Here is a 13,604-nt window from a genome sequence, read left to right as displayed (position 1 = left end):
ACATTTTTTTTTTGCATATCAACACCTATAAGTTGTAAGTGAGGGATTTTTAGAGAAACGTTTTAGTTTGTCCAAGATCACATGGAAGAATCCACATGAAATCTCCTTTGGAACTCAAAGAAAAAGACATTTAAGATCAGGCAGCAACTTGTTATTTCACAAACAGTGCTAATAATATTCATCATCAAACCTAAAAACCATGGATATTACTATATCACCAATACGAGTTATTTATTTAGAAAATATCTAAAGAAAAAGGAAAGAACTTGCACAACCACTTCAGGGCTCTTTAACACTTTTATTCTGAAACACTGCAAAAAAATCGACATATATCTAAAATACGTCTTATAATCTTTTTGTAGGAATCCATATACATGCATCCCTTTCATTCTTTTTGACAGTAAATTATCCTAATATGAAGGATTAAGTCCCAATAAATTAATTCTTTTGAAATCTGTATATTATATTAGCTGAAAACCACAGCTCTGAACAGGTGCAAAACATGAGCATAGAGTGCAAACATCAGCAATGTGGAACAAAGTCATATCCTTAAGATTAATTAATTACTCATGCATGACACATCAGGATCAATGTGATTCATATGTTCTAGCATTTAGGACAGGTCTATGTTCCTTAGCTGTCAAATATCAGTGTACAACTGACTGCAACACACATATCCAGTGGCAACCAGATCTTCAAGGGGCAACTTTATGGACTGTGTCCTACTTGTGAACCTTTCACTTGGTCTTACCCTACACAGTAGAGTCTAACTTTAATTATTTCTAAGCTATCTGCATTGACCTCCACATTCACTGATACAAAAATTTTTCATAGTTGCAAAAAAAACCTGCATGAATGCGAGTTTTTGTTTGTTTTTTTTCCACAGGCTGATATGAAAAAGTGTATCATAATTTGGAAAACAAAATATCCACTCTCATAATAGAATTACTGCCAAGCAACTCAAATGTTGGGACAAATTAAACACAATCACTCCCCAGCAGCCGTCTCATTAATCCACAATGCATTGCACATGTAAGACAAACTGCGTTTTTGTACGATGGGTACCAATAACACTTGAATGTTTGAAGTGCTTGAATTCCTGCTGATACAGTAATGAAGGCAAGTGAAACATATTCACAAGTATGTGAGAAATGCAGATAAGTAACTTTAGCAGCATTAGAGGACACAGGTTTGAGGGTCGGATACTTGAAAAGGGAGAATCACACCACTTGGCAATTCATGATAAATACTCAAACAATACCCATAGCAATTAGATGTTACAGCTAAAAAAACATACATACCACACATACAGAAGTCTGAGTATTGAAAGCAATTTTAAGCCCCAGTTTATCCATATCAGTGACTCTCAGCTACGTGTTTGAGTAAATCTAGACAGACAGCACGCAGGCCTGGCTCTGCTCTCGCCCATAGAGGAGGAAGCCTACAGCAGTGCGCAGGTCTTCCAGCTCTAGGTTAGCCAGGAAACTCCTCTGAAGCTCCGCCTCCACTCTGTTCCCACTGGGCCCCTGACAGCCCTTAAGGAGAACCACAGCAGACTGGCACAGCAACCAATCAGCCAGCTTCCTCATGCCCACGCTGTCCTGGTTAGCCAGAGCCTTCCGACCCCAGAGGCTGAGATGTAGCATGTTAGCTGCCACACGGGCAGTGGGGCGCTGCAGAGTAAGAAGAACATTTTTAAGTAGTGGAATGGTAGAGATGCCTTCTCAGGTAAATCTACAGAAAGTTAACTTCACAATTCCCCTTAGCGTTGAGAGAATTGTGATTTTTTTAGTTCAATATTTCAGCTTAATAAATGAAACTATATTGTTTTAGTTCTCTTTTACTGGAAATGCAGTCTGAAAACTTAAATATTAAACTAAACACAGCCACTTCTTTACCTTGTTTGGGTTCCTCCTGAGAAGTAAGCGTATCACGAACTGCACATCAGCCGGCACAGTGGAGGGTAGAGGAGGAAGCTGCTTCTCCTGGTAATTCCTGCTCTCCAGTCCCACTGCTCGATAGAATGGATTTTGCTGTCCAAATATCTCGTAGGAAATGGCGCCCACGGCCCAGGCATCCGCCTTGCCGTAGTCAAGCATCACACCACATCCTGGAACTGCAGTAGCCACCTGATGACAGGAATATTGTGAGGAATGATAGTGATTAAATATGTGGTTAGATGCAGTTGATTGAAAACAATCTATTTATATGAGTTCTTATTTATTTTAATGATTCATTTCAAAACACAAAGATACAATTAGGTTACTTGAATGGTATCCAAGTGTCACCTCTGGTTATAGCCAGAGTGGAGGTAAAAGTCACAAAATTCAGTTTTAATAGTCACCAATAAGAGACGGCGCAGCAACTGTGACTACTCATTTACAATAAAGAAATATTTAAGCCTACCTCCGGAGCCATAAGTGAAGCATTCCCTCCTTTGCTGACCCAAATGCTGTTGAAGGGCAGCTGCAGACTAGAATCACTCTGGGCCAGACAGCATCCAAAGTCAGAAATCACTAACCGGGGGCAACCATCTGCATAAAGGACAAATCAATATAACATCAGTGACCCAAACAGACCTCAAGTTGGCACAGTTTACATTTGGCTTTAAACTGTTCTGTTACTGAATTTTTTTCAGACCTGAGTCGAATTCCAACAGCACGTTGTCTGATTTTAGATCCCTGTGAGCGACACCCTCTCTGCACAAATGGTCAACCCCCTCAAGGAGCTGCAGCACCATCAGGGTGCCCTGTCTGCGGCTTGGTGTGGACATTTCCAGGTACTGCCTCAGTGTGCATGGATAGCTATGATACAGACAATCTGTTAAGTTACTGAATAAAAATGGCCTGACAAGTACACTATAAAAAAAACACAAAACAAACAAAATAATGAAAATTTCTAAAAGCAAAGACAGTGACTTTTAATTTTTTTTTACAATGTTTCAAGCACACATACTGCGAAGGACTGAGGTAGGTAGGAAGGTAGGTCTTACTTCTTCATGACCAGGAAAAGAGTGCGATTGTTGCCCAGGCCTGCAGGGTTAAGCCTGGGTGGCAAAACATCTGGATATTCCTCCTGAGCACCTGGTAGCAATGGAACATCTGCTGTAAAAGCCCGGTACACTCTGATTACATTAGGGTGTGCTGACACTCTTTTGGGCAGGACTCCGAAATGTCTGCATGTAGAGAAATCACAGCAATTCATGAGCATGTTTCCTATCCTTAGGTCACCACTCTGAGGCAGGAATAAAAAGAACTGAGGTTATAATACTTACCCATCCAGAGTAATTTCTTCTTTTTCCTGCTTTAAGGCATGAGGACCTGCAGGCACCAGCTCCTGAGACATAGACTTTAAGATGGCCTCACTTGATGACCCAGCCTGCAAACAAATAGCAAAATACCCATCGGTACTGATGTGTGGCTCTTTTTCGTTTGTTTTCATACAGAGGAGTAAAACCTAAAACAGATGTGAAATCATCTTACACTAAACCATTAGTATACTACCCACCCCAAAGTTCCACATCATCTTAATAGCAAAAGGGAAGTTCCTTAGTGAGCAGCATGTCAGAGATCGAGGTGCCTCAGTTTCCACTTCATCTTCTTTTATCTGCACCAGGGAGCATTTTCTGGCACTTTGCTTTGGAGGAGCAAATTGAGCTGCAGCCTCATACACAGCTGCATTGGAGCCTTTCCCAATCTGGTTCCCTAGAATGTAATCCTCAAGTTTAAATCCAGAGGTGAATGGCTTGAGTGGAGCCTGGAACTTCTTCTTCCTAAAAACAGCCTGCAGGGAAAAATAATAATAATAAAATAAGCTACATAAAGATATGTTCATATCAATCACATGCTATAAACAAATTTAGTCAAGAAAAACAAAAAAACAAAAACAATCAATAGGCCGTATACAACAACTTTATAAAGCCCCAAAATCTACCTAGTTTGTTAATATGAATAATAAAAAGTAAATTAATGCAGGATTGCAATCAAGTTATCCATTTAGGCCTCAGTGCAGTCCAAACAGCATGACAAATTAAAGAAAGTACACAAATCCTTTACCTATGCATTACCCTATCAACAAAACATTCATAAATTCACAAACAATATGCAGAATTGGTGAAGATACAAAGAAAACAATCCGGCAAATAACCATGAAAATAAAGACTAAAAGAAAAACGACTAGTAACAAACCACTTTATCAGAAGCTACACTTAACGACTTAAATGTCGCTTAAGTACCCTACTGTGACCTACATTTAGATACCATACCTGGATCTCCTGGCATGTTGAAGCACTCTTTCTGTCATCCTCCAGCTGTTGTTCGATGAGCCCCACACCGAGACCGAAAGCCAAAAATACAGCTCTGTTACGCGGGGACCCACCAGCAAACCTCCTGAAGCCGGCGGACTGAAGCTGAGCTGCCAGGCCTTTCAGAGAAGTGCGGTAATAGCGGTACCGAGACGGCAGGAAAGCCTGAGGCTGAGCGGTGCGGACCGACGGGCCTGCACGGAAACGGTCAGCTCGGAGCTTTGCTGCGAGTCGGCCACCGGATTTCAGGAGACCGAGCTGAAAGACCGACCGGCCCAACTCGAGTCCCCGGCTAATAGCGTGTTTCACAGACATAATTTACCCGGACAGGTAATTTAAGCTGCTACCAGGGAGTTTTACTTATGCCTAGCTTTCCACACCTAGCTCTCGAAAGGACAGCGTTATGTAAACAAAACAATAACTGCTGCTGCTGAGCATGCGCAAACCTTTAGACTGTCTTCTCTTCGCTTAACGGAGGGTGGCGTTTAGCGATCAGGTGACATATCAGGGTAGAAACACAAATACATTTATGCATGTCACAACAACAGGGTAACCGGGGGTTCAAATTTATGCGGGGCTGCCGACCACAATTGTCTCTACTCTAGTCTAGTCTTCTGGCTCTAGTTTACAAACGTCAACACACAAACTATTAAAAAAAAGTATAACAATCCAATTCCCAGTGGGATGTAAAAGGTTGTTTACAACTTGACACAAACATGTTTGAATAGTTTCTCCCTGCTTAACTACTCAAGGTGATGTAGATTTTTTTTTCTTTTCTTGTGTATTTGTTTTTCTTTTTTTTCTCTTAAAAAGTCATCCAACTATCCATCTGGATACTTAATTTTATTTGAAAAATCTGACAAAAATTATGGCTTGCCTATGTGGTACAGACCATCCAAGAATTTTGTGCTTTGGTTTTGGTGAAAATCTGGTATTTTCTTAATCTGTTACTTTGCACTAATTAGTTAGTATCTGTATCTGTGCATTACACCTGTACAGTTTATAAATGAAGCCTGCTAATTAAGTTTGCTGTTTTAAGTGTTTCAGTTCATAGTTTTGTTGTATGTTGGATACAACATGTTAATTTTGTGAATTCTGGTCTCACTAGAGTCAAAAAGGAGGGTAAAGCTTTACCATGTCACTGGCATGTTGGCAAGCGAGTGTGTAGTGTCCCTCAGTTTTCACAGTCCTGATATAAGCTGTCAAAAATGTCAGCTGTCAGCCTGAAGCTTCACAACAGGACTTCTCTAAACATCAAGGTGGCTATGTCCATTTTTTTTAAAATGTATGATCTCACAAGAAATGTGTGGCTCAAATAAGAGATATTTTAATCATTAATCCATCACTACCAAAAATTATTAATTTACACTTAACAGTTATGACACTAGAGAGGAACCACACATGTGAGCATAATCTGTAGCATAAGACTATAAAAACAAATTTAGCTTCCATTAATGCTTATAAAAAATTGGACAAATGGTAGCATTTGCTTGATCACATGATCAATGCCAAACCTGCAGCATGTATAGTTTATCTCTGAAGTTCCACTGGGCAGGATCCAGTCACCTTACTGTAAACCACAGATGTAGATTTCAGACCATTTTAGAACAGAGATTTAAATGTGCAAATAAAAAAGCAGAGGGAATGCCCCTGACAGGGGTGTGTCTTCTTTTCTTCAGCAATACGTTTTGTTTACTTCCAAAGTACGAATAAAAAATTAACCATATAATATTACAAGTTCAAACGACCACCTACTCCTTTTTGGTAAATATAATTATCACACACACACACACACACACACACACACACTGTAGTGCTGTATATAGTGGTGTAATCTCAGTGAGCAGCTACACAGCTTCTCCCACAGTGCTCTACACACAGGCAGGTTGGAGGAACCGGATGAAAAAAGGAGGGAGAGGTCACATACTAAGACATTCTCTTAAAAAGTTTGAAAACCACCAAGGTTAAAGGCACTTTTTTACCTTTTTTTCATTTTGTGTAGATCGTTGTTTGTTCGTTTGTTGTTAGTTGTTAGTTTAGCACATGCATAACCAACTAACTAGATGAGGTCACTGTACCAAACAAGGACACTGATTTATAAAAGTCTTCATTTAACAATCATTTCCACTGGACCAGGTTGTAGATGTATCATACACACTTTTTGCACTATTTTCAACTTATACCTGGTCATAATGTTTCACTATTAAATTATAGTTAACCTCAACAGGTTCACATGCATTTCCCAGTAATATACTTCCCAGCATGCCCTTATTTTTAATCAGAGCATTTTAGGATATGTTGTAACTTTGTTAGGTTAACTGGTGTAGGTGTGAATGTGAGCATGAATGTTTAGGTTTAGCTTAACAACAGAAACCAGCACCAGAGAAGCTGTAATTTTTCAGTGTGCAGCAGGATAGCTTCTATATTTAGTTGTTTAGATACAGTACCCAACAACTTTATTAGGCACCCAGTGTGAGGTTAATGCCACAGCTGCCCTAAGTTTCTCTGTAACACAAGTAAACACTTTCCTTATGTTTAAAACAAGACCCGAGTTCAGTGAAGTCGATAATTTTAAGTTTTAAACAGGTTTTTGACAGATTTCTAAAATATTTGTTTGTCTATCTGCATTATGTAGCCATTTGCTATATGTTTTATGAACATATAAAGGTCAGCTCTTCTTTGTGAAGAAAAAATTGACCACTTTGTTGATTTTTATATTCTAAGCAACTTTTGGCCTTTTTGAACGTTGAACACAAGAGACCGATAGAAGCATGATACAGACAATCAGCATCTTCACTGTCACTGTGGATGGGTTAGCCTTTTATTCCATACTAGTAGTAGCAAGTATCACTTGTCAATTTATAGACCCAGTGTATTGGTCAAAACCTTCTTAAAGCTGCACTAATTGAAACTGTGATATTTACAATGAAACTTAAATACAATATAAGAGGTTTTGCTTGTAGTAAAAGGCATACTAGGAAAATTGATTCATGTGAAAACAGCAACATTGGTGATTTTTCAATAGTAGTTCACTTGAATGATTAACACAGTTACTAATTATATTGCTATAGTACCAACAAAAAATAAAAATGATATCATAATAACAAGTCTTTGTCTGTATCAATTATAATTCCTTATCGGAAAAAAGAGTGACAATCAATTAATTATAGGCGCAATATTGACATATTTCCAGGCAACATTTTAGAAATTCTAACCTTAATATTTATTCATTTCAGGGCCTCTGAAAATTATGTTCATTTAACTGTTTTTGAAGAAAATAGCTCATGGTGTGTTGTCAATAACCCAGTCAATCCACTGAATATAGCTCCTGACTCTGGTGTAGACACCAGGGTAGTACTGATTTGCACAGCTGATACCCCAGGAGACAATGCCCTCAAAGTAGCCATTGCAGACAAGGGGGCCCCCGGAGTCGCCCTGTGGAGTACCACAACAAATCAGGGTTGTTTTTTGATAATATAGCATTACACATTCACCCTTGAATGGCAAATGTTAAATAGTATTAAAATGACACTGAAATTATATGTAAATCATCATTGGTTAAGATATATTTTTATAGCATATATAACAGGTGTCATGTTGCCTATAAATTTAAGAGGAAATATTCATTTAAAAATAGTATTACTCTACAAAACGCAGTTGCTAAGTAGTAATTAAGCATAGCGCATACACATAATAAATCATGTTTTCCATGAATGTATACCTGGCAAGAGTCCTTTCCCCCGTATGGAGATCCAGCACAAAGCATACCTGGTTTGATCCTGCCCCAGTAATACCAAGTGCAGTAAGGTATTTCTCTTACATCCACAGCACGTAGCACAGGGGAGAGGGTGTAACTGTAAACCTGTGTCACTCCCCAGCCACTCACTATGCAGGTGCCACTAAAGGGAGGGGTACCTTCATCAGGTATCAGAACTGGCTGAACATATGCATTCAGCTGTGCTGGTCTGCTAAGCTGTAACACAAACCAAAGTTAGGGTGGTACCATTGTGAGATCACATTTTTTGTAGCTCAGTACAAGTCCTACTTACCTTAATTAGCATGATGTCATTCTCATATGTTCTGAAATTATAATTGTGTACATATATCTTTGAGACATTGAAGATCTGTTCAAATCCCTCGGTTTTGATCAGGCTGTGCTCGCATAGCACAACCCTCATAAAAGTACTCCTGTTAAACAGAAAGAGACAAAAGTTGCTCACTTAAAACGAAATGAAAATTTCACATATGTTCTTTCATAACAGACCTTCTCTCCTCTTTAATTATTAAAGATTTTCGTTAATGTTTATTAGTAAAGCTGTGTATCTTTCTGTATGGTGTCAGTACTTACGGTCTCCAGCAGTGGGCAGCAGACACCACCCACTCTGGGTGAACTAGCGTGCCTCCACAATAGTGTTCCCCGACCTCAGTCTGAAGGGATGCCTGATATTTGATAGAGTATGGTTCGACCTCCTGACCCCCGATGATCCTTCCTGTATTCTCTGTAAACAGTGATGAAAGATAGAGCGAATCAGACAATTTGTCTCTATATTTTACATTCTTTTGGTTTACAACAAAAAAGATAAATTGTCAGGGTAATGTGCCTTAACAAAAAAAAGCAGAATATTCTAGTAAGTTTCTTAACTTAAAGAAGTCCAGTTGCTTTCTTTCCACGCTCCTTAGAATATTCCAGTACTGTATTCATTTCTACAGTATTGTCTGACTTCATAAACTCAGTCAGACAGCAGTATTACAGCCACGTCACAGGAAATTTCTCCCGATCGACTAACATGTCTGTTTTTGTCAGCTCTTTTAAAGTCCTTGTGTATTAGTCTTTGGATCTAAACATTGAGACTAGGATTTCATATCCTTTGCTAAGTGTCTTGGGGAAAAAAATTCAAAGATATAACTCACGTGAATTTACTGAAAAAGACAAAAGAAGCAGCACAGTAGTGATTTGCACAGCAGCCATATTGTAATTGTTACCTGTAACACAGAACAACGACAGCTAGCAGCTTCTATATACATAAATTACTGTCATTTTAATTGCTTGTGCTAATGATCTATAAATTATTTGCTTAGTTTTGCTTAATTTGGTTATTTTGCTTTGCTTAAAAAATGTATTGCAACAATTTCGCTCAAAAAAATACAGCACTTAATGACCATTTAATTAAATTCTTTTGAACAATGAGCTTTTATTTTTAAAATGCAGTTAGACTGTGATTTTTTTTAGACAATTGAACATTAATTACAATTTCACTAAAAAGGGTTACAATTAAATTTCGCTTACCTGAAAGTCTAGACACAGGAAGCTTCAGAGTATCTCCAAATGATGAGACCAATGCTCTCCTCTTTCTTTTTATAGTGTAACTATATCCTTGTCAAGATCTTTTGTTTAAATTATCTTTTCGTCTTGTTGTGTTCTGTAACCATCTCACGCTCCTACAATGAAACTGACCTACAACCTGACAAAGCTAAGGTGTTCCATGTCCATTTCTAAGCTCAAGTTTTATACTTGCAGTTTTTAGGTTGGCAACGCCTCTACAGGATCAACAATATCTCCAACAGTTATTGCTCTATTAAATGTTGATAATGTTTTTAATGAGATGAAATTAGATTGCAATAGTTTCCTCCATGATTATGTAGGATATAAAATAATAAAGTTAGAAAAGTCACACTGGCAAGATTAACTTCACTTCAAAACTAAAAAACACAAAAGACAGAAGCACTTCCAGTTCCTATGATTCATTTTATGAACATCTAAAAAATCCGAATATTATTTAAACATCTCAAAATTTCAAATGTTTCAATTTCAGTGTGTGAATGTGTGTGTGAATGGGTGGATGACTGAATGTGTAAAGGGCTTTGGGGTCCTTAGGGACTAGTAAAGCGCTATACAAATACAGGCCATTTACCATTTACCAAATGTATTAGTTGAGATTTAAATGAAATAACTGGACATCACAGACAATGATAAACAATTTACTGGCTAAGAGTATATTGCTAAACTCTGGCTTTATGGTGTTTGTGCAAATGCAAACTAATAGAGATAAAATACAAACAATGGTTGGTATTATTTTCTATGAAGACTCTGACTTCCTCCCATAGTCCAAAGACACTTAGACTAAATTACCCATAGGTGTGAATGTGAATGGCTGTCTGTCTCTCTGTGTTAGCCCTCTAAATGGCTGGTGATGTCCAGGATGTACCCCGCCTCTTGCCTTACGGTAGCTGGGATAGGCTCCAGCCACCTATCAAACTCCCTCCCAAGGATAAGCGAAAGAGAATGGATGAACAGAATATTAATTATAACCACATAGAGACTTTGTCGTCTTCAAAATTTTCAGAAGGAATTCAGGAGAAATATCTGTCCTTTAGAAAGATTTAATTTACTTCAGCAGTTGAAATGACAAGTTTACTGTGCCGGAACGCAGTGTGATAATCTACCTCACACCAAGGATAACCGTGAGACGGGCTGCACAGATTATATACTGTGACAGTAAAAAAGATTATCATGGCTAGACAGACACACAACACACCCCCTGCGTGGTCTTGATTATCTATATTATCCATTATTCTTCAGCTGATTCTAAGGCCCAGTTCAGGACATCTTGTTCAGGCTTCCTGACTCAGAGACTATTCAAACCATGATCGTGTGCGTGTAAGCATGCTGCAAAAAACCCTCTGCACTCAGCATCACTAATAATATTTCAGCCCAGTCATAGCGTTGGATGAAACTTTTCATCATCAAAACATGGAGCGCCAACACGTTTATGAGCACATTTGCATTGTGTATGAATAAGATAATAAAACAGCTTTATTTAATAATTTTATAAACAATTAATAATTTTTCAACCCTAACAACTTCTTAAGATTTCTTCTCTGTTGCTTGCCCCTTTCAGCTCTGTCAGAGTTTTATAGTGTAAGGCCACTGGACACAAGCTCTTTATGATTTTCAGCCCTAGAGTGATGCTTGTCAGCTTATGCACACAGTGTACATCGTGTTCTTTCCATTACAATGGGGCTTAGACTATACTCAGGCTCTCTGTTGGACCTCACCTCCAGCTTCTGTTACACACAATTTTAATATGTCAGTGATTTACGTCTTTAACTAGAGTAATGCATGTTATAATAATAATTTGGTTGAACAACAACCTTTGATAGCACTCTCACTTTGCGAAACTGTTTATTATCTTCATTATTTGCATCGTTGCCTCTTTACTCCTATAGACTCCATCTAAACAGCTAAAGCGCTACTGTGCCCCAACAGAAACCTAAGTCCTTGAACTTTTTTGTGCATAAACACAGCAAATAGTTTAGTAGTCAAGGATCTAATTAAAAGGACTATATTTCTTGTGAAAGTCTTTCTATACTGCAGAATGCATAATTCATTATTTCATTTTCTTGGAATAATACTAATAAAATAAACAAAGCCATGCCTAAAGAACAACACTGTAGTTCACCTCACTGCACTTTACTTAAGCCTCAAGTTCAGTGCAACCTAGATTTTGAAACTAGTTTTTGGGGGCTTAACCTTTATGTGCAAAATTCAAAATGTACTGACGAATAGCTGAGGCCACCTAGTCCTGGCTTCTTGCCATTTAAGATCTATAATAAATGCCAATGTAGCTGATTTTTGGATGTCTCTTTGTATCTGTAAATTGCAGTAAAATATGATGTCTTTCCTTGTTCTGAGCAATATTTTTGGTATGTGCAATATTTTGGTCTCAGTGGAATTACCATCCCCACTCTAAATGACCATAGTCCCTCCACCCTTATTTATTTATTTATTTATATTATATAACTGCCCTTGTATATAGCCCCACAATGTTTCTGTTTCAATGTTTCTATGCATACACCATATATATAGTTTACTCACATATATGTATAAATATATTGTTTTTCTTTACTTTTGCACCTTTGTGGACCAGCTACCCAATTTCGCTGTGCAAGAAACCGCACAATGACAATAAAAGCTCTAAAGTCTAAATCTATGTAGAGCGATTAAAAAGTTAATATTGTGTTTGTATTTGTATTTTTTTTATTCATTGCAGGTTAAATATGTTAATATATGTATGTGTTTTAAAGTAGATGTTTACTAGTAGAAGTTACAGCTATTGAGCTAAATACATTTCTAAGTAAAGATAGATTACATAAGGTTGAATCAAGATCCCAGTACTGAGTTACTGGTACCAAGAAATGTTGATGCTGATACTGAAACTGATAAGGGTTCAGTGCCAACCTGTCTGAGTACTGAACAACAATATATGTCAGTGAAATTGTACACCTCAGTTATCAGTGCAACATGTCAGTAATTATGAGAAAGTCACGTTCAAATGCTTTACTTTTTCATAACTACTGACATATGGAAACAAAAACATATATCAAGTTTAATTAATACAATAAAATAGATGTATATATAATATAATAAACACTGTTGATATAAAAAGGATTTACATCAGATTATAACATTTTTAAGCAGTGTATTAAAACATGTAGTGGTCTGCTATTCTCTATAAAGGGTTTATAAGTTGTTTATGAACATTGATAACACAATGACACAGCTCTAATCATAATTACGTCAATAAACCTTTGTAAGGTCTTACATGACAGCTAACTAAAAAAATAGCACATGCTAACAAAGCATTAGCCAGCATGAAACATGACATGTTTAATTATAATATTGAAATTAGTATCGGTGTATTTTCTATCACGATAGCTATGATTTGACGTATGTATTGTAGATGTATGTATATTATTTATATTGTATATGTATCCATATGCATTCGTATGCATTTCAGCTTCTCCTTATATTTTAATACAACCTTTAAATGTCTCATAGATACAGTTACACTTATTGTCAATTTCTTTTTTGTTCTTGGACTTGAGATTGGTTTGCATAACTAACAGTTGAAGATAACCCCTATTTATTTTATATTTGGCCTTGATTAAGAACCTTCATTCACTCCCTACCCTTTAAGTCAACCTTCTTCTGATTCTCTGCCCCTTGCAAACAAAAGGTTTAAACAGCAGACTTAAATCTGCCAGAGCTGTATGTCTGACATGACCATACTAAGGATATCCTCTTTCTCATGACATCATAAAGAGACAGAAAAATAAAATAATTGACTGAAAGTGGCTCTTTAGAGCTGTCTGAAAGTTGAGGTTTTAATTCATGAGGATTACTTGCATTTCATCTCTTGTTTGAAATGTTGGCCATGTTTCACATGAGCATCCACCACTGTAACAGAAAATCGGGAAAAGTATAATAGCTCCAGTCTTTAATTCAAGTCAGCTGACGTAT

The 13,604-nt window shown here is 37.4% G+C and overlaps 2 protein-coding genes across 2 annotated transcripts; both read right to left on the bottom strand.

Annotated features, from left to right (window-relative positions):
- Positions 1 to 278: 278 nt before the first annotated feature.
- pink1 (PTEN induced kinase 1) lies at positions 279 to 4,739 on the bottom strand. The gene is made up of 8 exons (XM_031741926.2): positions 4,265 to 4,739; positions 3,508 to 3,783; positions 3,275 to 3,378; positions 2,993 to 3,175; positions 2,641 to 2,804; positions 2,407 to 2,534; positions 1,899 to 2,129; positions 279 to 1,673 (listed from the first exon to the last, which is right to left on the bottom strand). Exons 1-8 carry the CDS (start codon positions 4,616 to 4,618, stop codon positions 1,389 to 1,391), a joined length of 1,725 nt encoding a protein of 574 aa, XP_031597786.1. The 5' UTR covers positions 4,619 to 4,739; the 3' UTR covers positions 279 to 1,388.
- Positions 4,740 to 7,033: 2,294 nt separating this feature from the next.
- Positions 7,034 to 9,603, bottom strand: LOC116322012 (trypsin-3). Its single transcript, XM_031741979.2, has 6 exons — positions 9,591 to 9,603; positions 9,215 to 9,286; positions 8,652 to 8,802; positions 8,353 to 8,491; positions 8,025 to 8,276; positions 7,034 to 7,738 (listed from the first exon to the last, which is right to left on the bottom strand). Exons 2-6 carry the CDS (start codon positions 9,270 to 9,272, stop codon positions 7,586 to 7,588), a joined length of 753 nt encoding a protein of 250 aa, XP_031597839.1. The 5' UTR covers positions 9,273 to 9,286; positions 9,591 to 9,603; the 3' UTR covers positions 7,034 to 7,585.
- Between the last annotated feature and the right edge of the window lie 4,001 nt (positions 9,604 to 13,604).

Source organism: Oreochromis aureus, linkage group 20 (assembly GCF_013358895.1).
Source record: "Oreochromis aureus strain Israel breed Guangdong linkage group 20, ZZ_aureus, whole genome shotgun sequence".
In the NCBI taxonomy this organism is placed as follows: Eukaryota; Metazoa; Chordata; class Actinopteri; order Cichliformes; family Cichlidae; genus Oreochromis; species Oreochromis aureus.
This window is presented reverse-complemented; position numbering and strand designations above follow the sequence as displayed.